General features: G+C 33.5%; 1 protein-coding gene across 5 annotated transcripts in view; it reads right to left on the reverse strand.

The window, feature by feature from the left end:
* Positions 1-25,191, reverse strand: part of Asator (tau-tubulin kinase asator) — a 163,409-nt gene that overhangs the window by 17,303 nt on the left and 120,915 nt on the right. For all 5 annotated transcript variants that reach the window (XM_072525681.1, XM_072525680.1, XM_072525682.1 and 2 more), the window contains exons 11-16: positions 17,226-17,515; positions 14,444-14,729; positions 10,012-10,194; positions 8,119-8,506; positions 7,034-7,202; positions 326-509 (exon numbers count right to left, since the gene is read on the reverse strand). In XM_072525681.1, coding sequence (XP_072381782.1) covers positions 326-509; positions 7,034-7,202; positions 8,119-8,506; positions 10,012-10,194; positions 14,444-14,729; positions 17,226-17,515 — 1,500 coding nt within the window. The remainder of the gene's footprint in view (positions 1-325; positions 510-7,033; positions 7,203-8,118; positions 8,507-10,011; positions 10,195-14,443; positions 14,730-17,225; positions 17,516-25,191) is intronic.

A 25,191-nucleotide genomic window follows, 5' to 3' on the forward strand; every position in this document is an offset into this window, starting at 1 on the left:
CTTAATAATCAATATAGTTAACAGTACTTTAAAATACTTGTCAGACAGAAAAAGTCAGACAATCAGACAGACATACAGGCAGCACATATACATACCGACAAATAGACACATAGTCAGCAGGCAGACGGACAGACAGAGAGACAGACACAGATAGTCTGAGAGAGATAGACAGACACAATTTAAGTAAAAAAAGATAAAATATTATGCTAATTAGAAAAGCTAAAAGTGAGCGTCGCTTTGTGTGCAAGTAAGGGATGGCATATTAGTAAATAGAAAACAAATTTCTTCTTAAATTCCTACAAATACCTCCAATGTATATACCTACCACTACTAGAATGCCTTTTGAATCTAAGCTTAAGCTGGCTGGGATCCGTGACGTATTTATCGTTTTGCCTACGTCGTCGCAGTCCTGGCGTCAAGTCGCCCGACCAAGACATGCATTTGGCTAAACGTTGACCACTAACAGCTACTGGAATTTTTGAGAGTCGACCCTCCATCGCAGGACTTACCTGGAACGAACGAAAAATAGTCATCATCTCGTTGTATTTTTTGAGAGACGTAAAGTGTAAAGAAATGTCGGTACCTCTTCGGCATGCTTGTAGGGGTTTCCTTAATTTCATAAAATAATATTTAAATACAGAAAACTGTCAAAGAGAAAGTCTTATCCTCTTCTAGCCGTATCCTAAAAGCTCATTCTTTGTTTTATCTTCTAGAATACCAACTTTATTTTAACTGGTACCGACCACAACAAAAATCATGTGTAAGAATATACGACCATCGATTTTTTTGATAATTTTAAACATAAACAAAAGCATAAACAACATCAGTACAGCTAGCTTGTGGTCTGTGCTGCCTCTTCAGCTGTGAGAGGTGAATATAGTCAACACAACGTCTTCTTAACGCATTCTAGACCATAAAATTAATTATAAGTTTGAAATATTATAAACTAGCATTAAAAGCTCTGAGACTACAGCAAGCAAAAAGAAGGTAATACCTTCTGAAGACTTTAATATAAAAATATCAGAGCGTTTAAGCGATAAGAGGTTATGACATTATGTCGAGTTAAAAAGCAGAGCTGAAACAATTATTTTGGACCACTCCATGATGTATTGTTAAACAAAGAGCTTAAACGTTTACTTTTATTTGAAATAATTCGTTTTCTCGTAAGTTATAGACAAACGATCAGTACATGAATGGCTTATTTAGATTCAGTGTTATGCAACGGCAGATTTCAAATGAACTCCACTTTTTTTAAATTTTTGTTAACATGCAAATTGATATTAAGTTAAAAATAAGTTATAGTATGAAATTAGCTGTTATTTTTACTGTTATACTCGTATTAGTGTTTTTTACACAACCATAAACAAACAATAAGGAAAAGTCAGAAGTTAACGTCCTAACCCATATGTAACACGTCCTGCATAAGTAAATATCAATTTGAATTAGATCAAACACAACTTAAAATATTGCTTTGTCGTTTTAGTTGGTTCATTGCTACAGAAATTCATCAAAAATCGATAAGTATATAAGTATTCTGTCCCTTCACAGCAAAAAAATGACTCCACTTTTTGAACATAAGTCTTAGGACCTACCTGAGAGAGGAATACTACTACTTTTAGTAAAAACAACAGAGAATATATATACAGGGTTGGCCACTTAAAAGAGTCCACTCTGATATTTGGCAATATTGATTGGATTTTGTGAAAGGAAGGTTTCCATCCGTTTAGCGTCGTGAAACTCATTAGTAAGTACACATGAACCACAAAATTCGATCCAAACGAGCTCCTGTCGAAAATACTCTAAGATTTGTCGCTGCCTTGTCCGGGAGCTACTTTAACACTATTCACATCAAGATAGCCTAAAAATTACTTGTTCAAAAAGTGTAATTAAAAATAAAAAGATTATTTTTCACTACTTGGCGAAGAATGTTCATTTCGCCCTCACTTATACTCTTTATACGAGAATTGTATGGATTGATCAGTTCATTTCTAATGAACGTATAATCCAAATAATAACAATAAGAGTTAAACCAATACCACACTTATAGCAAACACAGCGTCAACTAGCAAAGAGCTATTTACAAAACATACACAAAATGAATGACAATGCAGACCTAATTGTGGTATGAATGATAATTATATACAGCTGTCATAACCCCTCATCGAATAAACACTCTGCAAATATATTCCGCAGGCGACTCACTTGGTTCGTCGAAACGTAATACGGGTCGCAACTTCCAGCAGCATGATGGTCTGCTGCCAACTGCTAGACCTGCTTCAAGTAACAAGTGATGATGAAAATTATGCTTTCTGAATTTTTATTGAAAATTATTATTTTGGCATTTTGGTTATTTTCAGATAAAAGTGTTTGTAACTAATATATACTAATGTATACTAATACAATTTCATAATCAAACTTTAACTTTTTGTTATAATCTGTAACGTAACTAGCACTAGAGATTTAGTTATGTATTTGTAGGCAAAAGTAGAAAATATAGCTGATAACACAGTTCTTTACCGTCAGCAAGAAACTATCGTTGCTCCTGATTTTGTAATTCTTGTAGTGTTGACAAATATTTAAATATTTCTTAGAAGTTGCACATGGGAACACTTTTCAAAATAAAATGGAAAATACTTCGTAAATACTTTGTAAAAACATGAAAATAAAAGTAAGTGATTTTGGAATTGTTTCTTGTGACACGTTTAAGTTATATATTATTTTATATGGGATTAAACCACAATTGACTGAAATGAAAATTACATTTTATATTTGTTTTGACGTGCCGATTTCCAAGCCAGAAATAGTTTTTAAAAAAAATTTAAAATAAAATTTATTAATGATCTTAACCTGTAATACCTGTGGGTGGAAACACCAATTTGACATTTTACTTGCTTGGCCTAGATCTTGTATAGGCATTAGCCATATTTTGAGTGAAATTTTGAGAGTTGGTACCTTCTGATTGATATCAAATGCTGATCTTTCTGTGCTTATGAATTTAACTATACATGATTTGTCTCTGACCTACTATTAACTCATTAATGTGGGTATACTCTTATTGCCGATTTCTTCTTTTACTTTTACAAATTCTGCTATTTCTTTTACTCCATATTTCGATATGTTACCAACAGTAGCATATATTTTTTATAAAAATATACGACTATTTAGAGGATGTATATTTGGGAAATGAGGATATTCATAAAAAAATTGCATAGAAAATATTAAGACTTCACTTTTGATAAAAAAATAGCTGGTGTTTTGATTCACCATACAATGGCACACCTGCTCAAATTTTTGAAAAGCTTTAGACCGAATATATCACAAATTTGTTTTTACAATCATTTCATAGAAACAGCAACACGCTTCCTAGAGTATCTAGACCACAAAAAAAGAACACATTATTTGCGTCTATATATGTTGCATGAAAAACTCAGAAAATGTGTGAAATGTGTGAGAAGAGCTAGTATGTATTTAGACTTGAGATTACAAATGACAATGATTGAGAGATGACAAAATTTTCAACAATTCTTGTAGTATTATGTTTTGCTTGAATAAAATTTTGTTGTTAAAAGAATGATATGTATCTTTTTTTGGCGAATTATCTTGGGGTTATAACATTTGTAATCAATATATCAAGTAATAAATAAAATAATCTTTATTGTGTGTACCCACAATATAAAACATGTCCATATAAAGATTAGCAGTATTAGCATATTTAATATCCACCACAAGATAAACAAATATTCTCAAAACTGAGATTAAAAAATATTTTACTACAAGAAACTTTCTTAATTTTTTGCCGTCGGCATGTTTTTCTTCTTCTTTGAGTGACTTCTCCTATTAAAGATCGGCAACAGTTCTGGCAAATTCTTCTCTGTTTTGGGTCTTTCCCAGCAAATAGTTCGAGCCCAAGCCTGTCCGATCTCGTATGTTTTTAAACAAGAGCACTGTCTTCGTCCTGGTCCGTATTTGCCATCAATCATAAACTCGATTAGGAGCTGCAGAAAATCTTATATGTTGTTCCTAATAACATGTCCGAGATCATTCAATGTTACACTTTTACGATTTCAAAGAACTCACGTTCTCTGCTCATTGGATAGAGTAGAGAACTTCCAAGAACAAAAGTTAAATATTTATTTTCAAATTACCTTGCGAAATCGTTTCTGTGTATATCTCACATGTTTATATTTAAAGCTTTAAGAATTAGGTTTTGGAGTTAGAGAAGTGTTTGTTTAATCAAATTGATAGCTTCATGAATTTATTAACAAGAGTGGTGGTCTAGCCTTTTGGCAAAGTACCACTCAAGCGGTACTGGTGACATAGATTCCCATTTTAATTCCCGCTTGAGATCTTAGGGGTCACGTAGCTGTCCGCTAAGTGAGGCAGTACCGGCTTTTCGCCGTATGGGCGTCTATTTATTGTTTGAGTGTTTGAAAACATCTTTATTTTTGGAGATCAATTGTATCTTTGGGCAGTAGTGTTAGTGCTAGTATGCAGTCAATAAAATAGCAGGATGTAAATCAAAAGTAAAGCCCACAAGTCACTGTGAGTTTTTACCTTTGTTATGTAGCAGTGTTAGTCTTTTTTTGGGAGGGTATATTGGGAGTGTACAAAGTATTTTTTGCGTGTTTTAATAACCATTGTTTTATATGCAATACTAAATTTTTATGTAGATTGTAAAAACCAAAAATTCTACATATCATTTTTTAAATAGTCTTTCTTGTTGAGATCATCTCTAACACAAATATTTTTATCAGTTGATTAAGTCATTGGGAGAAATTAATATTTAACATTATATAAATATGTACGAAGGTATTAACTTGTAATTTACATTTTTGTACAATTTTTGTACATTTTGTAAGATATAAATTAGTATGCCCAGTAAACTCTATGTTTCAGGTAATAATAAATATAGCTTTTATGTAATAACAGTATTTTTGATTTCTCTAATTATATTTTCGCTTGGATCCCTTATAAATAAATACTAACAGGTTTTCTGAACGAACATACAAGGTGTGAGTGTTTCTTGTTTATATATGTATTTTGGTTTTAAAAGTTTTCTTTGTCACTTACAGAAGAGACAAAGTGGTGCCCTTTTTGGCAAATTGTTTATCATATGTTTTCTTTGTTTTATATCGCCAACGTCGGATAATTCTGACATGGCACGTGAAGAAGAAGAATAATCTTATATTTTTTTCTTTTTCTTCTCTCCAATTTTATTTTTGTTTGTGTACTAGTCGAAATGTCTGAAGAACCCCCTCCTCCCCGGCTTCGTCCATTTTGTGTACTTCAAACATCCATTGGTTTCAGCAAATATTTGTGTGCAGTATCATATGACCGTGGTTTTACATTTGTGTGTTGTGTAATACCATTCAACATCTCGTTCGTGAAAAGAAAGACCAAGACTCAAAAATTATTCGTGCGTTTCATGCATTTACTTTTACCCCGGAATGATGGCTAATTGTGTCATAATTGTGCTATTATTGTGGATATACTTTATGGACCATCTAACATTAATTGTGTCAAGAAAAAAAGGTTCTTCATGATTTATTGGTTCCAAAGTTGTATCCTCTTCTTCCTCTATGCTTACTTCTTCATGTTGTGTCTGAGTTTTACTGTTCGTTATTTCGAACGACGGAATTTCCCCTTTGCCAACTGATTTATTATCAGCCCCCGATTCACAAACGTAAGCTTGTTTGTTCTAAGAAGGTATAATAGTTATTTTAGTTCTTATTCTTCTTCTTCCACTTTATAAGCAATTCTTTTCCATTCCATTTTTTACGCGATCGTCCGATACTTCTTCTACTGATTGGTGATTTATTTCTTCACAGGTTTCCCCAATTATGCTTATGTAGTTATTCCATTCTTTTTTCTGTTTAGTGTCCATTCGTTTATACACTGTACATTAGATTTTCTTTTAATGACTTCACTCCTCTTTCGATCTCTCAAAGTATTTTCTGTCATTCTTCTTTGTACTCTCATCTCTGCCGTTTCCAGTAGTCTTTGTGTTGGGGCTGTGTCGGGTCTTGTTTCTGATGCATATGTCATTATTGGGCTTTATAAATTCTCGACTTCATCTCAGTGTTAATATGTCGGGTTCGCCATATAGTGTTATTAAGGCATCCTGCCCCACCTGAGTTTTTTTTAATTGTAACACACAATTGATGGGAAAAGAACATTGACTACATCATGATCGTCATCGCATCCGACTACGTTTTATTTGAAGGTACTGAGCATATGCGGACCATCCGGAACAAGGTCAAATAACAGCTAACCAAGGATCTATGACTGGGGTATAAGATACCCCCGAATACTAACGAAGGGTTAATAACGTACATAAAACTGAGTGTCATGTGAGAGTCATGACATCACCACTTTGTTTCCGAAAGAGTTAACGACGCAAAGCACCTTAAGCTACGCTTATGTCAGCGCCAGATTCGTTCGCGTATGATCCTGAAAGCAACTTACAATGAACAGAATGAACCTTAAATCAAAATTATCTACTGATATAACAAATCCTTTTAAGAACTTTTCACCTTACTCTCGTAATCCCGTTTATTATTAATTCATATACCGACCTCCTCTAGTTATTACTAAAAGATCTTCAGATTATTATTTCATATAATTAAATTAGATAATGTTTAGTTAAGTTTGATTATGAAAATATATTGAATAATACATGATTATGGTAACAAACTGTGAAATATTGCCAAAAATGTACAAAATATACTAAATATTATCTATCTTACTATTACTGCCTCAGAAATTAAAAAAATACCAGTCAAGTTAAACCAGTCGCCTTTGGTTTTAAAATCTATACGATAATTTAAGAAGAGCCACATTTGATTTTAAATTGGACTATATACATCTAGATTATTTGACTCTTTAACTGATAATAAAATCTAAAGTTGATAAAATGATCTTTATTTTCTCTCATTCTGTAATAAACGATTAGTTATAATATATACAGATATTTAACATACCTCCCACTATATTAGCCCAATTTCATCATAATATTAGCGAAAAATCGACTTACCGAAGTCTCCCTTAATATTTGGCTAGCGTTGTCAACGCCACTGTCTTCATCATCCTGCTCTTGGCGTTTGTCTTTAATTATTGGATTTTCGGTAGCGTCGTAATACTCAGACTGTTCATCCATTCCCGGGCTAAGCCCATTCGCGATGGAACCGATGGATCTTTTCTCTCTATAAATAAATTTATCGGTTACTTTACCTTAGATTCAATGGTCACTTTGAACGTGAAAACTACTGATCGTGTATATCGGAGTGCAAGATACAACAGAAAATCAACAACAACAAAACTATGGTACCTCCCAGGTCGTTAGCAGGCGAAACCCCAAATAAAATGAAAAAACACGCCTAAAAAATCTTAAAATTTTTTTGTAAAACATGCCCCGGGAACGTTAAGATCATGTACGAAGCAGGCAAAATCCAGAATGCCATCCATGAAATATAGATTCTGGCAGTATTATATCCACGTCTTTGCTATTTCTGTCATATTGTTGTTTGTCAGTGTTACATCTTCGTTTTATTTCTTTGTTGAGGTTTCCCATATTATTTTTTTTACTTTCTGTGTGTACTCAATGATTTGAAATGTTTAGTCTGTAATCCAGTGTGGCTGATTGTCACAGAATTGTTTGTTTTTAAAGGATTTATTGGTATTGGTGTTAGAAAATGTTTGCCAGCTTCCCATATATCTTGGTTTGTACCATTAAAAATAGGGGCATGTTTTTTTCTACTTCTCGGAGAACATCTTCCTTATTTCTTATTTCTAGGTTTCTTTTCTCTCCGCGTTTGCTGTATGCTGTAAGTTTGAGCTTTACTATCAGAAGAATATGACCTGATCCGTACAGTACAGTAGAGCATACAAAATTTTATGACATCTTTTAAAAAATGTGACACAAAATTCATAAAAAAGGGGAACTAACTGTTTTGTTACAAAACTAATGAATAATATTTTCATCGCATTGAACAACAACGATACATAGAAGCTATGTAAGTTTGAAACGATGCATTGTGAAAAGTCCAAGGACGCTACAGTAGACTGTAATAGTGAAAGATTGGACAAACAAACAACTTAGGTATTTTTAGTTACTCTTACCTCTGCTCTGGAATGCTAGTAGTGGACACAAACGTAACATTGTTTGTATTCGTCCCGAGATCATATCCCTGCGAACATCTCACCCGATCTTTGTTCTCTCCTTTGTCGTCACCATCTTGTTTTCGACACTGAGTGCTCGAACTGCTCTCCGACGACTTAGAGTCTACCAAGTTATTTTTCACAGCCTCTAAGGGTTTGGAAACGGCTTTGAGAGAATTGCTACGACACAAAGGATCACCTTGATCCAAATTTATGCTGGACTTCCGGTGGATATTCTTTTTTCGGTAGCCTTCTAAACTGTCTTGATGAGATGCTTCTTTCGGCACTTTGTGGTCGGTCTCGGTACTGCTGGACTCGCCTTCTGCTTTCGCCGCGGGTACTTCAGTACCTAAGAACAGAAATAGTATTTTATATGCTATGAGCTGAAAGTGACTCCTTGCATCCTGCGTATGAAATTGCGACAAAACGTTAAACGTGAAATATAAGTACTAATTTTTCGATAACTCGATTATGTATATGTTGAGATTACACCGGATGAGTTATAAAAAAATATAGACTACAATTGCATATTCAAAAGCTAAAAATAATAATATCTACTTAACAATAATAGTTTAAGATCGCTCTTTCTGAACTACAGTTAAATTTTTTTTCCGTTAACCCTTTTTTCTGCCACAGTTTAATATTTCCATAATTGAAACGATTTAAAAAAAAACGTTTAAGTAGCTCAATGAATTTAATAGAAACACTATATAAGTATATCTCATGGGTAGCGTGTGGATACTTCTCTGCGATCCCGGCAGGGGATAGATCTACTTCAGGAATAGCACAGCTGCCCACGCGAGCTCATGGATTTCTCCAGCCTCCCATCCCCGGGGAAACCATGTCCAAACCCAAAGCATTCCCATCTCCACTCTTTCCTCCCACCACTTCCAAACCAACTCGCCAACACGAACTAGCCAAGCGTGGCGTTTTAATAGGTTAAAAAACCCTAAACCTCAAAAGTTATTTTCCATGAGAGACGAAACTACTGAACGGCTCTCAGTCTCCGGCGGCTCCAACACCTCCAACCAAGGTAGCGGTTGCAACAGATTTTGAGCAGAGGGTGTTAAGAATCCTTCGGAAAAAATCAGGCTACTACAAAGAACGACAAATGCATATTACTTCACACAATGTTAGAACCCTTATATCAGACCAGAAGATGATGGAACTGGAGGCAGAGCTAAAAACAATAAAATAAGACATCATTGGCGTCAGCGAAATAAAACGAAGAGGAGAAGTCCAAATTACTCTTAAATCAGGACACGTATTTCATTTTATAGGTGAAGAAGACCATTAACACTTATAAAAAAGGTAGTGACTAAGATTCGCGTAACTCAGAAGGCTATGGAGCGCCAGATGTTGGGTGTCTCTCTTAGAGACCGAATCCCAAACGAAGAAATACGTCGTAGAACAAAAACAACAGACGTCATCGAAAAAGTCGCGTCGCTAAAATGGAATTGAAAGGACACGTCGCCAGATTATCAGACAGCCGATGGACAAAACGTATTGTCGAGTGGAGACCAAGACAAGAAGCAATACGGAGCAGAGGGCGCTCACCAACTAGATGGACTGACGACCTGAAGCATGTTAACAATAACTGGATGCACGCCGCACAAGACAGAGACTGATGGAAAAAGCTGAAGGAGACCTATGTCCAGCAGTGGACGCATACAGGTTGATGATGACGAGTATATCGGAAAATATTAATAGCCTAATCTAACCTAATCCAGCCTTGGTTAGGCTAGACGTCATTTGACAGCATGGTAATAAAAGACAATAGTAAATATTTATCTTAATATTGCAATGAGAAGTATACATACGAAAAATACGTAAAAAATTTAGAAAATATCTTACCAATTATTTTATCACTAGTCTTAGGAGAGACTCCAGTCTCCACAGAACTGCTATTTGGGTTTCTAGTTTCTAGTTCTACATTCTTTTGTAAATTACATTGCGTCTCACAATCTTCTGCAGTCTGAACCTCCACCGCAATGCTTTCCACTGGTTTACTACTTTCGACATCGTCGCATTTAATATCTGGAAATATAAAAATAATTTAAATATCATTGCAACTTTTATAACATGTTTTCAATTTATTGATAAAAATGTAGTTAAGAAAACTTGCTGAAGTGTGTAACATTATATCACATGTTTGTTATTTTTCTTACAACAAGTATTTTATTTCAATTTCTTTTGATTTTATTCGTTTGTTAACTTTTTCGTTTGTTTTACTATTTTTCTTCTAAAAATATCTGGCGCTCAACTTTCTATTTACTAAATATTCTGTCATAATCTTTATTATTAAATTTTAATTTTCACTTATTTAAATTCTATTCCAATTTAAGACCCCATATCTACTGCACTATATTCTATGCCATAGACATATATAGAAAATATATGCCCTACCTCGACTAAGTCGACAAAATATATTTGTCAATTGGTAAATTCGTTCTGTTGTGTCAGTTTGGGCTTCACTTGGAAGGTGAACTTGTTTTTATAATATCCTTCGTCTATTTCAATTCATATTTCAATTCATATTTGTAGTTGACCTTTTTTTTTACATATCTGTCTTTTTATAATTTCCTCTTTTTAACTTTGTTTTATACGTAACTTAATCTCGAAGCCATACTGTATTTCCAACTTTTAAATACGTATGTGCGGGATATACGTATAGGATATTTATTTAAATAATTTTAACTAATTTATTTTGTTAATAGTTATATTCATTTAATTATCCTTGCCATCAGTTATGTCCTTTCAAAAAAAATGTTTTTTCTATGGCAAACACAAGGTTTCTAATAAATAAAATTTTCCTGTCTCCCCTTATAAGGTGGAATATTTTGAAGCCTAGTGGTGCATCACACATGAGATGACAACTAAAGCAGCATAGCAGATACCATGCATAACTCAATAGATGCTTAAAACTTCAACGAGTTCGATCACGGCATCTCCACCAACTTGAAATCTACTCACTCAGCTCCATACAACCAGCATCTGAAGCCATCAACAAGTTATCCTGTTAACTACATGAAGCCATAAGTATTAATTTCAAATTTGTGTAAAGCTATAGGTAGGATTTGCAATAAAATAATTTCTCCCCTTCGCAATCTGCTCGAAAATTCAACCGTTTTCGATATAAACCCATTTACTCAAACCCGATAAATCAAATGATCAAAATGTCCTTCATTTACTTCCATACATTTTTGACATCTCTTTATAAAATTTATTCGAGAAAAAGATTCGGATTCAATCTTCTAATCTCGTTAGCAGCATCCACTACCCTTTGCCAAAGCTTATCTCGTGTATTGATCACTGGTCCTGAATGTGTGTGTCTGTATGTGTGTGTACGAGGGTTCTGCAACTTCTGCCGTATCTCGCATTTCTATCCCTACCTCGCCCGGCTTCCATTACCCTTATTTTTGGCTCTATCTTACATTATTCTTTTGATTTCTTCTCTCCATTCCCATGCTGGTCTGCCTCACCTTCTTCTATTTCTTGTATTATAGATTAACACCTGATTTGTTGTTTTGACTCAGTGTGATGTTTGTATTCTCGCTGCTTTGCTTCTTATTTCTTTATTTGGGTATAAGTTCAATTCAAAGTCAGTCTTTGACTTTGAATTATACAGGGTGTTTGGTAACGAATGGACCATAGCCTAACCTTAGATTCCTGAGGTTAAAATAGGTCGATTTAAGCTAAATTCCCTACCAAAAATTATGTGTTGCCCAGAAAGCGTCACGTACGTCTTGCAGTGCTTATTTAATACGTTAAATTTTTTTTATCTCCCACTCTACATACTTTTTGAATCAAAACTTTTATTCTCCTAGTATTTTTACTTAAAAAAGATATACTACATTCATCTCGCTAAACTCAACCGTTTTCGAGATAAACGCATTTTAAGTCTACGATGCAATATTAAGTTTAAGTTCTTATCTTTTTTAAGTAAAAATATTAAGAGAATCACAGTTTAGATTCATAAGTATGCAGAGTGGGGAATAAAAAAATTGAACATATTAAATGAGCGATGAAAGAAGTATGTGGCGCCCTCTGGGTAATACATAATTTTTGGTGGGGAATTTAGGTTTTTAGTCCCAAAAAAACACCACTTACCAAATTTCGTGTTGTTATCCCATGCCTGTTAGAAATATTCAAAAATAAATAAAATAAAATAAAAGTTTACCTTTAGAACAGATGGAAGTAGAAGGAGAAGATGGAGTAGTTTTAAAAATATTAAAAGAGGACATTTAAATGGCATTAAAACACAGCAAAAATGTTTCAGACCAAATCCAAGTAGAAAGCTTAAGATGCATAAATAATAAAACCTCAGACATTATAGTAGACTTGTTTAACACAATATACAAAACATGACATATATCGAAACAATGGTTACTCTCCACCTTTTGCGCCATTCCTAAAAATTCAGTGCCACAGACTTCAGTGATAATAGAAAAATATCATTAATAAGTCATGATGTTCTCAAATTATCCTTTGAAAATAATAAACGGTCGTTGTAACAAACCGTACCCTCTAGAACTAGTCAAGTGGTCTAATGTGTTTAGATGATTTAAGGAGAGTTTGTTATCTGATACAAAAACTTAGATCAAACACATACATTAGTTTGTTAGATATTTTTGAAGACTGAAGAGAGAGAGTTGAGTTTTAACCTTCAATAAAAAAACACATATTTATCCATGTTTATAAATTGCTTGTAACAAAAACCCTAAAATCCCCTGAGAAAAAGTGAATTCATGCTATATCGTATAAATAAAAAACTGGGAGAAGGAATAGATGATAGAGTAAGTTTGTGTTCAGAAACGGACTAGGAACCAGAGAGCATATTTGCTTTTAATGTCAGCTCAAAGATCCATGGATATGAATGTGGATGTGCAGTTTATTACGTTGATTTTGAAAAAGCATTTGACAAAGTAAGACATGAAAAATTAGTCCAAATTCTAAGGAAAAAAAATTTAAGAATAATAACAAATCTTTATTGGAACCAAAGAGCACAAATTGTAATAGATAACGAACCCACTTCAGAAATTGAAATCAGGAGAGAAGTTAGGCTGGGATCCATTACTATTCAATGTATACAGTAAATCCATTTTTGAATAAGGATTACTATCCTAAAGTGAAGGATTAATAATTAACGGAAGAATTATTAACAATATAAGACATGTAGATGACTTCGTAATTATGGCAAGCTCTGCTGAACAACTTTAACTACTACTAAACAAGACAAGTAGTTTCTGTGAAAAATATGGACTAAAAATGAATTTAAAAAGACTAAATGTATGATAATAACAAAGAAAACAAATATATAAACAAACATATATTTGGAAGATGTACCGATAGAAATTGTTAAAAATACAAATACCTGGGAACCTGGATTTCACAAAATGATGATCAAACAATAGAAATAAGGGACAGAATAAAAATATCAAGAAATGCGTTTGTAAAAATGAAAACAATTATCGGCAATAAAGAGTTAGAAGATTAGAACTGAGAGTAAGAACTCGGAGAGGTTTAGTGTTTTCGATAGTACAATATGGACTTGAAAGCTGGACACAAAGTGAAATGTGGTGTTACAGAAGGACATAGCATGAACACAGAAGAAAACAAACACGAAAGTATTTAGAGAAATGGGCAAAGAGTACGAAATGATAAATACAATAAAAATAAGAAGTTACAATATCTGGCACACTTGAATGAGTAGACAGCAATATCAAATGCTAAGATTGATAATATGGGGAAAGATAAGATGGGGAAGGGTTGTAGGAACGAGAGTGTCATGGTTAAAAAAATTTAAGGGAATTTAGATGCGGTTCAATAGAACTCTTCAGAGCAGCAGTAGATACAGTAAAAATAGTGATGGTGATATCCAACCATCGATTGAAACACTGCACTTAAAGAAGAAAAATATGGAAAGGGTTTGAGATATCGCTACCTACTTTAATAGAAATTTCGATACAGCTGTGTTGCATACTTATTTAAGCCCACCTTCGTCAATATTTCCTTATATCCTTACTCTATTCTCTGTCTTCTGATCTATCTAATTTTTTTCTTCTGGAATTCCAAACGCTTTTAGGACGTAGCAGAGAGGTATTCTGATTAGGAAATCGAAAGTTTGTTTGAAATCGATAAATAGGTTTAAATTTAATTGTCTTTGCACGTATGAACAACATGGACAAAGAAAAAAATCTAGCTCTTTAATTTGTTTATATATTGTTGATACCCTTCCTAACGAAAGGATTAGTAAAATATTCATAAAATAAAAAAAAAGTCTTACCTAAAACGTCCGGAGCAAATGAAATATTTTCCTTTTTGGGACTGGACAACTCTTGGGGATCGCTCCTCTCTTTGCTGCTCTGCTTCAAGATGCTCTTGGTCCTTTCCATCTTTGGCTTCTGTGGGGACTCTTTATTAGTTGTTTGGACGTCGTTATTATGTTCGGCAGCTATTTCGGAATTACCATTCTGTATGGGGGGTTTCGAAGCCAAGTTTTGCGGCCTCAGAACTTTATCTTTGTTCACTTGCTCTTTTGGCACTACTCGTATCTCCAGCTTACCAGCAACCTAAGTAAAATTAATTACGTAAAATACTAAAACTATAATTTTGACTTTACACAACTGTATATATCTTGAAATTCAAAATTTCTCTTCCATGATCAAGAACTGTGGTAGATAGGAAGATATGGAAAAATCCAGAGATCAGACAGCGATGATAGACCGAGACTATGAAACCGTTGTTTACGTATATATATATATATATATATATATATATATATATATATATATATATATATATATATATATATATATATATATACAGTGGGTGGCCAAATTATTAGGGACAGTAAAAGATTTCTTAATTTTTTAGTTTTACTGATTTTTTTTGCAATTTGTTGGCTTTAAGGCTTGCATTTATTTTTTGTATAAGAGATTGAGAAATTAGGGTCACAAAAACATTAAGTTTTGTTAGTAAAACCATTTATTTTTTTCGCAAAATTTTTTAAAAAACATAATATGACTAATTTTAATATTTAGTGATGCCACCCTTTGCTGCAATTACAGCTTCTACGCGTCGGGGCATGCTCTGAATACAAACTCCTGCGTTGTGTTTTAAGTTAGGGTTATGATGCCATTCTCTAATAAGAGCTTCAATCAACTGCCGCTTCGTGGTGATAACATCTTTGGCGATCTCCCGTTTGGTTAACTCCCACATGCTCTCTATAGGGTTCATGTCAGGTGAGTTTCCCGGCCAGGGCAGAACTGCAATATTTTCTTTGATCAGATATGAAGTTACACTCCTGGCTTTGTGGCACGGTGCAGAATCGTGCATAAAAATGTAATTTTTTTCACCAGGGAACCATTCTTTGAGCTGGGGCAGTAGCCGAGTTTCAAGTACTCGCTTATACTGGTCCTGTCTCATTGTCCCTTCCACGATGTATAAGCGTCCCATACCCTTTGCCGAGATTACAGACCACACCATGACACTCACCGGATGTTTAACTCTCTCCACAATGCAATCTGGATGGAACTGCTCCCCAGGACGTCGTCGGACAAACGCACTTTTATCCACCAAAATCTGAAATGTTGATTCGTCGGAGAAGCATACCTGTAAAAATGATAATATTCGCTGTTCACAAACTTCATTCGTTAAAAAAAGTCATACTTACTCGACTCCAGTCTTCAACAGTCATACTTCGGTGTTCTTTGGCCCATTGGAGTCTCTTTCTCTTCATGGCTTCGGTGAGCCGTGGTTTTTTCATAGGCCGGCGACCTAGCAGATTCTCTTCGACCAGTCGTCGTCGTACTGTCCTTCTGGAAACATTAATTCCTTCATCATTAATCATCGTAGTCAGATGTGTCACACTCTTTTTACGATTTTGGAGACAAATATCCCTAATTTTACGATCAGTACGAGGAGTAGTAATCCTTTTCCTGCCACATTTTTCAACACGGCCCGGTTCCAATGCCTCGTTTGAATTCATTTTTATTTTTATTCGATTAACTGCAGACTTTGAAACACCTGCAGTAGTTGCTATAACTCTCTGGAAAAGCCTCGAGTGCAGTAATAATGTTTTTATTTCTATAATTTTCCCTGGAGACAAGTCTGCAATTTTGCCCATGCTAAAAAAATAATTTTGAATTTAAACAATCTTTTTAAATAAACTCGTGTCATTAAATGTAGCAAAAATTACTAAATAACAAATATTACTTACCTGTTAAATATATCTGACACGAAAACCGACCAAAAACAATTTAAAACGATTTGCAAATATTTTTAAACCTCACTGCGGTGACAGCCGATGACCAACTGAGATGCAACAATAATTATTATTTTATAGATAAGCAGTCTGCCAGTGTTGCCGCTTATCAAAAATTTTAATAGTTATACCAGAAGAATTACCAAGTAAAATACAGATATGAACACCAATTTTTTTGGTCAAAAAAATAATTTTAAGTAGAAAATACAAAAATATATGCAGTGTCCCTAATAATTTGGCCACCCACTGTATACATATATATATATATATATATATATATATATATATATATATATATATATATATATATATATATATATCAACGTTTCCTGCCGAAACGTTGATTTCTATGGAAAATAAAATCTAGTTCCACATGTAATATAATTTATTGAACCTAAACCCAAGAAAAACTAATTTTATACTATATATATATATAAAACCCAACTTCTGGAAAAGAGATAGCAATAGAGGGCGTAGAAAGCCCCAAACCTTAGGTAGATTGATACTGTAATGCAGGGAACAGATATTTCTCACTAGGGACAGAACCAGGTATATCTAAAACAATTATTAAAAACAGTGGGTACGAGGTAAATATACTGATGGATAGAGAGGAGCTGGCAGAAACTAAAAAATACATAAAATACCGTAATATCTAAAACCCGAGATGTCAATCAATTTAATGAAAATAATGAATATAATTCGAACAAAAGCTTTTAGTATCTGACATTTCACTTTTTTAAAAATATTTATAAGTAATACAATAAAAAAAAATTGTAAAAAGAGAAATTTTTTTTATACGCACCTCTTGTAGTCCTTCATCCTCTCCATTTTGTTCTTGTGGCTTATCTTCGTCGTTCCTGAATACTTCGATATCGGGTAGATTGATGCCAGGCAAACTAGAATACCTGTTGGAATCGGCTAGTTTCAAATCTTCATCGTTTTCGCTCATTAAGTGTTTGGAAGCCACGTTTCTCATAACGTCTACTTTGAAAACGAGATCATCGAAGGCTGCTTGTTGAAGAAGAGGAGGCTTCAAGTTGGATCGTACGCAAGGTCCTAGGCAAGGAGTCGACCACGCTCTGGGGAGTCCACCTGCAATACAAGCAAACAATATTTATTTATTTATTTATTGAACAAGTTTGTTAACAAGTTATGTTTGTAGCAATAAATATATATAATTTAAAAATAAAATACAACATAAAAGATAATTTAAATAATATAGACCGATAATAAAAAAAATCCAATGCAAGTACAACAAAATAACATAAATCATAGTAGAAAAATAGTGTTTAATGTATCACAGCAGAAAACATGTTTAAACACTATAGAGACCTATTTTTAATGGGCATTTTGCATTTATTTAAGCATGACTTATGTCAACTATATTATTTGCAGTTCGAACCGATCTAGTCACAGAACAGTAATTGTTAATTTTTTGAGTAGAAAGATATGATAAATAGTTGATTTGGCCTGGTAGATCTCATAATCTCATCGCTTTAAAAAATCATAAAATTAGGAAAGCTTGTGGTCCAGAGGGCTGGGCCAAAATCCTAGTAAAACTTTTTAATGAAATATATAACACTGGAGTAGTTCCTGCAGACTGGCTAAAGTCCATCTTTGATACAATTCCTAAAAAACACAGTGCTAGAAAATACTCAGAATATCGATTAATTAGTTTAATGAGCCGCAATCTTAAGATTTTCCTAAGAATACACCACAACAGAATTAGTCTCAAATGCGAAGATCTCGAAGATACCCAATTTGGTTTTAGAAATGCTATGGGAACTTGGGAGGCACTTTTTGCGCTATATATTCTATTACACAAATGTCGTGATCAAAGAAAAGATGTATTTGTATGCTTCGTGGACTTCGAAAAGGCATTCGATAAGGTACAGCATGTAAAATTAATGCAGATGCTAAAAATGTAGGAATAGATGACAAAGATATTAGTATCATTAAAAATCTATACTGCAATCAAACTGGTATCGTCAAAATTACATATTTGGGAACTGTCATAACGGACCAACTAGATCCAGACATAGAAGTAAAACGAAAAATAGTAATGAAAGGAAAATGTCTTATCTGAAATATATAGTAATGGTTTTTAACCCGGTATCTGGTTTTGTTGCTCTCAGGCCACATCATCTTTATAAGCACCTAAGTAAATTTCTACTATATATATATAGGTACTGTTATGTGACAATGATAACTTTAAGCAGTCGATAACTGAAAGATTTTTTGAACTGAGATATTTGAAAAAAAAATCGGTTGCCTGTAAAGTCGGTTTTACGGGCGAAGATTTTACGTGACAACGTCTTTTTCTCGGTAGAATATTTATTGATATGAATATTATTAAATTGCACAATAGGAACAAGGAATTGAATGAAAATAAGAATTGCACAAATTTTAACTATAGAAATATATTTTGTTTACTAAAACAATGTACATGTAAACTTAAACTTAACTAATTTCTATTTGAGTGATTTTGTTGAGGATAGGACGATGATAGGAGAAATATGAAATGAAAAGAAGTGTTTCTGCTGTAATGTGTCTTGAACGCCAAGAACGCTCGAGAAAGACAGAGACACAAGCACGGAAGCACGCACCGATTCAACGCGCCTAATTCTCTAGTGCTGCGCGCGCAGCGGACCGATCATGTTTGAGTGGGAGAGAGACGCAAGGCATTCGCCGGTCCGGCGGGCCTCTCTCTCGTTCGGTGACTCACTGTAACAGACGTGAGCGGGCGTTACACTTTTTCATGAATGACTCCGAGCCACAACCTAATTTAAGACGTTGTCACGTCAAAAATAATTTGAGTACATAGGAGTACTCAAATCATGTCAACGTCATGTTCAACGGATGCCAGCATCAAGACTCCCCAAAAAAGTAATAGAATGGCAACCGATAGGTCGACGGAAAAGAGGAAGACCCAGATTAGAATGGCAACACGGCGTAAACAAGTCCATGAGCGAAAGAAATTTAACAACAAACGACTGCGAAGATAGGAAGAGATGGTGTTTAGGTATCGGACAACGTCGAAAGACGTTCTAAACCGATGTATATATATACATAGGAGTACATTGAGTAGAAGTCTACGTGTAAGTGGGTGTGTCATAATTTTTATTGCCAAACGTTTGTTAGGAGTATTCTGAAGTTAGCTTTCTACTTCGTACATAAACAAAAGTTTTTTAAGTGTAATTCTGTGCTATTTTTTGCTGTATACGGTAAGTAATCATATTGTTTTGTTGAATAAAAATTATGTAGCTCCCAGGCCACATTGTCAGTTGAGTAATTGAGTTTTTTTCAGTATAAGATTTCACTATGGAAAATTTAAATATCAACTATCTCCTTTTATGGAAGATAAAAATGTCGTGTATTGTTCCTGTCGACCCTAATCTCTCCGATTTGTCTGACAAGGAGGAGTATGATAAAGAAATTGAAAACATCAATATGAATGAAATTGCCGCAGACTCAGATGAAGATGATGAACCTCATAATCATCAACTGTTAACTGAAGAAGAGGCTAATCAAACGAATGAATGTAGACGAGCATGAAGAACCGCCAAGTAAACGTAAAAAAGTAGTGGAGTCAGTATATTATAACTGGTCTGAAAGTGACATAAAAACCATTCCATTCGAAAATCCAACTATAGACAATAATGCAGTAGAGGTAGCCTTACCTCTTAAGTATTTTACGAGGTTTTTTCACTAAATCTGATAAAGAATATCATATACTAGACATATATATATATATATATATATATATATATATATATATATATATATATATTCAGGGATTCTACAGTATTCACTGCCTTCACTCGCTCAACCGTTTCAATCTCTCTCTGTTGTCCCATTCTCCATCGTTTAGGCATCTCTTCTCTTACTCATGGCATCGTCTACTTCGTTCCCCCAGGATTTTCGGGGTCGTCCTCTTTTCCTTCTTCCTATGGGGCTCCATTCGGTTATTCTCTTTATCCATCTGCTGTCGCTAGTTCTTCTTACATGTCCATACCACTTTGTTCTTTTTGGTTCTATATATGTCAATATGTCTGTTTCTATTGATGTTCTTTGCTTTATTTCGCCATTACTTCTCCTATCCATTCTTGTTACTCTGCAGCATCTTCGCAGGTATTCCATCTCTGTTGCTACTATCTTACTGCTGTTTTTCTTGTTTTATTATGCAATTTTCAGCCCCATATGTCATAATACTTCGCACTAATGTTTTATAAATCTGTAAACTGTAATACGAATTTATACAGTACGCAAAAAACTGGGGTAAGTGTCAACACAAACACTTCCGAAATAACAGATTTTTTCTCCATTTTGATTTTTATGGGGATAATACAGATGCCACAAATATAAGATTATTAGACCACTTCTTCAAGAATTACTCTTGTTGCTGATTTTATGTCCCTGTCCCTATGTATGAAATTTCTGAGAACACTGATCCATTTCAATGACAATTTAGAAGTAACTTCAAAGACGAAAGATCGCTACTTCAAAATTCGTTCCCTTTTAGATCATATTTCTACAAATTGTTATAAGTACCAGTTCGAAAACCAATATTCCATCGACGAGGCAATGGTTGCATACAAAGGTATCTACAGTGGCAATTTACGACAATAAATACAAAATAAACCTAATAAATGGGATTACAAGTTTTTTGTAAGGCAGGTGTTTCAGGATATATTGCCGATTTCATTCCTTAACAAGGAGCTTTGACCATTTCACAACTACAGGGAACTATTAATCAGATTTCTGAAGACGAATAATCCTTGGGTATGGGTGTATCTTCAGAGATTGCATGCATTCAATGTAAAACATTCCAGAATTCAATGATTTTTTGTGAGAATTAGTTTTCCAGTTTGAGATTATTTCATTACTTGAAGGAAAAATATATCCTTAGCTTAGGCACTATTTGCTCAAATAGAATAGCAGGCTGCATCTTGGATACTGCTAAGGTTTGCTAAAACGTGGCAGGGGTTCCTATGTTTATAAATCCGATGAACAAAAGAATATTATAATTGTCAAATGGGCAGATAATAAATGTGTACTTCTGGCTAGTACTGGCTGTGGAATTGAGCTAGTCAACCATGTACAAAGATATTCTAAAGTACAGTACAAGTATAAAAGAAAAGTAAATGTGCCATGCCCAAATCTAATCACTCAATACAATCACTCAATACTCCACATGGGTGAAGTGGATAAAGCAAACTCTTTATTGCGTCTTTACACAAGTCCAAGTCGTAGTAAAATATGGTATTTTCCAATAGGTACCTGGCTCTTAGATGTCTGTATTATAAATGCATGGATATTATATCAAAATGACAGTAAAGACTATCATCTAAATTGTATGCCTCTCAAGAAGTTTAGAATGGAACTAACTAGGTCTTTGTCCAACACTGGAAATATCAAAGTAAAGCGAGGTCGTCCATCAAGTACGGAAAATACAGATAACCTAATTCGCCATTCTCTTGATATAAGACCTGATGATGCTACCAGACCAGATGCGTTAGGTCACTGGTCACTTTATACCGCTAAAGGAAAATGTAGATTTTGTAAAGCTGCTTTGCGGCTTTGTTTTACACCAAACAAAAATTGTTTTTAGTCTTAGTCACTTTATATGTAAAAGTTTTTTTTATTAAATCAATAAAATGTCTTTTAATTAAACAGTTCTTTACATATAATTAACTAAATTTTAAGATCTTCATTAGTGAAGTTAGTAGGTACCAAATAGTGTTTCTTGCGATTTAGCACTTCGGTATTTGGATTTACCAGAAAAGGAACCATGTTGCTGATCTAAGATATTATTCATAGTGTTCAAAAAGCTTAGGAATTATTTACATCATACTTATTGATGTCTAATTTTTGATATTGTGACTCCAATTTTCCATTTTCCCCGAGATCCCAATCTCAACTACATTGAATACGCGTGGGATCAAGTTCAAATAGCATTAGATAAACGTATCTTCACGAAACTCTTTAGAACGTAAGTTACTTAACGCCTCAAATTCCAATGCGAATCAGACATCTCATTTATCGTTTAGCCAGAATTCCAAGTACTTAAATTTCTTTACTTTTTATGTTCTGCTTTACTATCCGTACTCTAACATTGTCTACATCACATTTGCTGATGACCATGAATTTTGTTTTGTTTATATTCATTTTAAAACCATAATTTTGACTTATGTTGTTGAGTTTATTTATTAGGAAATTTAACTCTTTTTCATCATAAGCAAGGAGGACCGTTGTCTTCAGCATATCGGATGATAATTTCTAATCGAATAAAAATAAACGCAATAATAAATATGTAAATGTGAAAATGCTAACCAACTTTTCATAGGGAAAACATTTACATATTTTATCAACCCCGTATCATATGCGTACGCCAAAGTTCTTCAAAACAAATGTTAAAAATAACTTTTATAAGTTTCATTATTCTCTATAAATAAATACAGAGAACTCAGATGTGTATGTATTAAAATACTTTCGATCCATGCTTACATCTACCTATGGCTTAAAATATACGCGTCCTTGACCTTGACCTTGAAAATCGAGAGTAGAAATTTGCATGCAAGTGTGTGACCTTGAATTTTTAGACCGACCGGGAGTTTGTCGTTAATTTTGCTCTAATATTATTAGTAAAACGGGGTGCCTGACGATATATACACTGTTTAATACTAAAACTATGAGTCGTACTATCATTATTCAGTATTTAAATTTTTCAATATTCAGTGTTTATATTTCTTTTTGAACTACTAATTTACACATACGTTTTAAATTTATTTTGGAGACGTATTAGAAGGATTTTTAATAAAACAGCGGTAACAAAATTTCATCATTTATTTCTTAAATTCTCTTATAATTTTTATTTTGGTAAAATAAAAGAACAGGATAGTACATACGCACAACAGAAAATAGTATAGTAAGTTACTACAATATAGAGTTTTTTTTTCCTATTTTCAAATTTTATCTCCATCATCTCCATCAAGTCACACAACGAATGAGGTCTATTTCAGCGTTCTTCGATGCAGGAACAATTTTTAAAGATGTCATCATTAAGACAAAGTTTTGTAAAGTCAGTATCCTATCTGGTTAAAGGTTGGATGGCATCATAAGTATTATGTACGGATTAAACATAATTTTATTTGCAATAACCACAGTACAATACGTATATATATATATATATATATATATATATATATATATATATGTATATTTAACAAGGCTTTCGATTCTATATATCCCAAGGCAGTAATATAAGCTTTGACCAAACAAGGCATTGACAAACCGTACATAAAGACTTACATATACTTTATATATTGACAAGCAATAGCTAAGGTAAAAATTTATGAAAACATTCCAGAATTTCCCACTAGCAGAGGCGTCTGACAAGGAGACGCAATATCAACAAATCTCTTCACTGGAACTCTAGAAAATATGTTCAGCAAAATGAACTGACAGAACAAAGGCCTATCCATTGATGGAGAATACCTCAGCCACCTAAGATTTGCAGACAACATCGTTATACATGCTAGGTATAAACACAAAGAGATCGAAAAAGAATAGATAAGTAAATATTTATTTAATTTTATCTTAATATTGCTTATCTCTTTGTTTTAATAAATTTGTAGTGCCAACAATCAGTTGGCGAAATATTAAGTGACCAGAAAATAGAATTGTTTTAATTCCAGACCGGCAGAACCTGACATATACCAAAACAAAAAAAAATTATATATATATATATATATATATATATATATATATATATATATATATATATATATATATATATATCTTAAGAACTATCCCTTTATTCGTTAAATAGTTGCAGTAAAACCGATGGTCACCTGTCACCAGTTTACCATGACGGATTTTTAAACTATGTTTTCTCAAACATTTAATAATAATCCTTGGATCGGCAGGTAAGTAATATTTATTTAATTTAAATTTTACTAAATAATTTTTCACTTCATTTTTTGTTTAATTAATTTAAATTCATATTTATTAATCACACACATATATTAGCATAATTGCTGTATACTCTGTACCAGACAGCACCCTAATACGGGTTATTATATTTTCAGCATACGGTTTACCGTGTAACGTTGACCTGAAGATGTTTAGCAAATTGTAGTATGCGAAACCGGTCGTTGGTGGTAGAATAAATTGATTGTGAGTAAGTCTGTTTTATTTCTTTGTATCTTTTTGAAATGGACTCACACAGGCAACATATTCAAGATCTGTTCATTACACTTTTGAAATATATATATGTAAAAGGGCAAATCTGACCGACAAGGGTATAAATTATGTAAAAGGGCAAGGTCCGTCAAGGTCAGATAAATATAAACGGAGAAAAGCTGAGGTTTGCAGATGATATTGTGATAATAGCTGATAGGATAAATGAAAAGAAACCTCTAAATCAGTTCTACCTTTCCTCTTTAGAAAGGCGATTGAAAATCAATATGTCTAAAACCCAGATGATGACAAATTTTGTAGTCAGTTAAAATATATGCGTAGGAATAAGATCCATAGACCAGGTAATGGCATAGAAATATCTAGATCAAAAGATTCGTATAGGAAAAGAAAATCAAACAGTTGAGCTTCTCCGTCGTATAAAACTGACTTGAGCAGCTTTCGGAAAGTTAAACCACGTTTTTAAATACGATTTCCCAATATATCATAAAAGAAAAACCTTTATTCAATGTGAGTTGACTTATAGAGCGGAAACGTTGAGCATCACAAGAAGAACAGTGCAAAAGATC

Source organism: Diabrotica undecimpunctata, chromosome 3, assembly GCF_040954645.1.
Source record: "Diabrotica undecimpunctata isolate CICGRU chromosome 3, icDiaUnde3, whole genome shotgun sequence".
Lineage (NCBI taxonomy): Eukaryota > Metazoa > Arthropoda > Insecta > Coleoptera > Chrysomelidae > Diabrotica > Diabrotica undecimpunctata.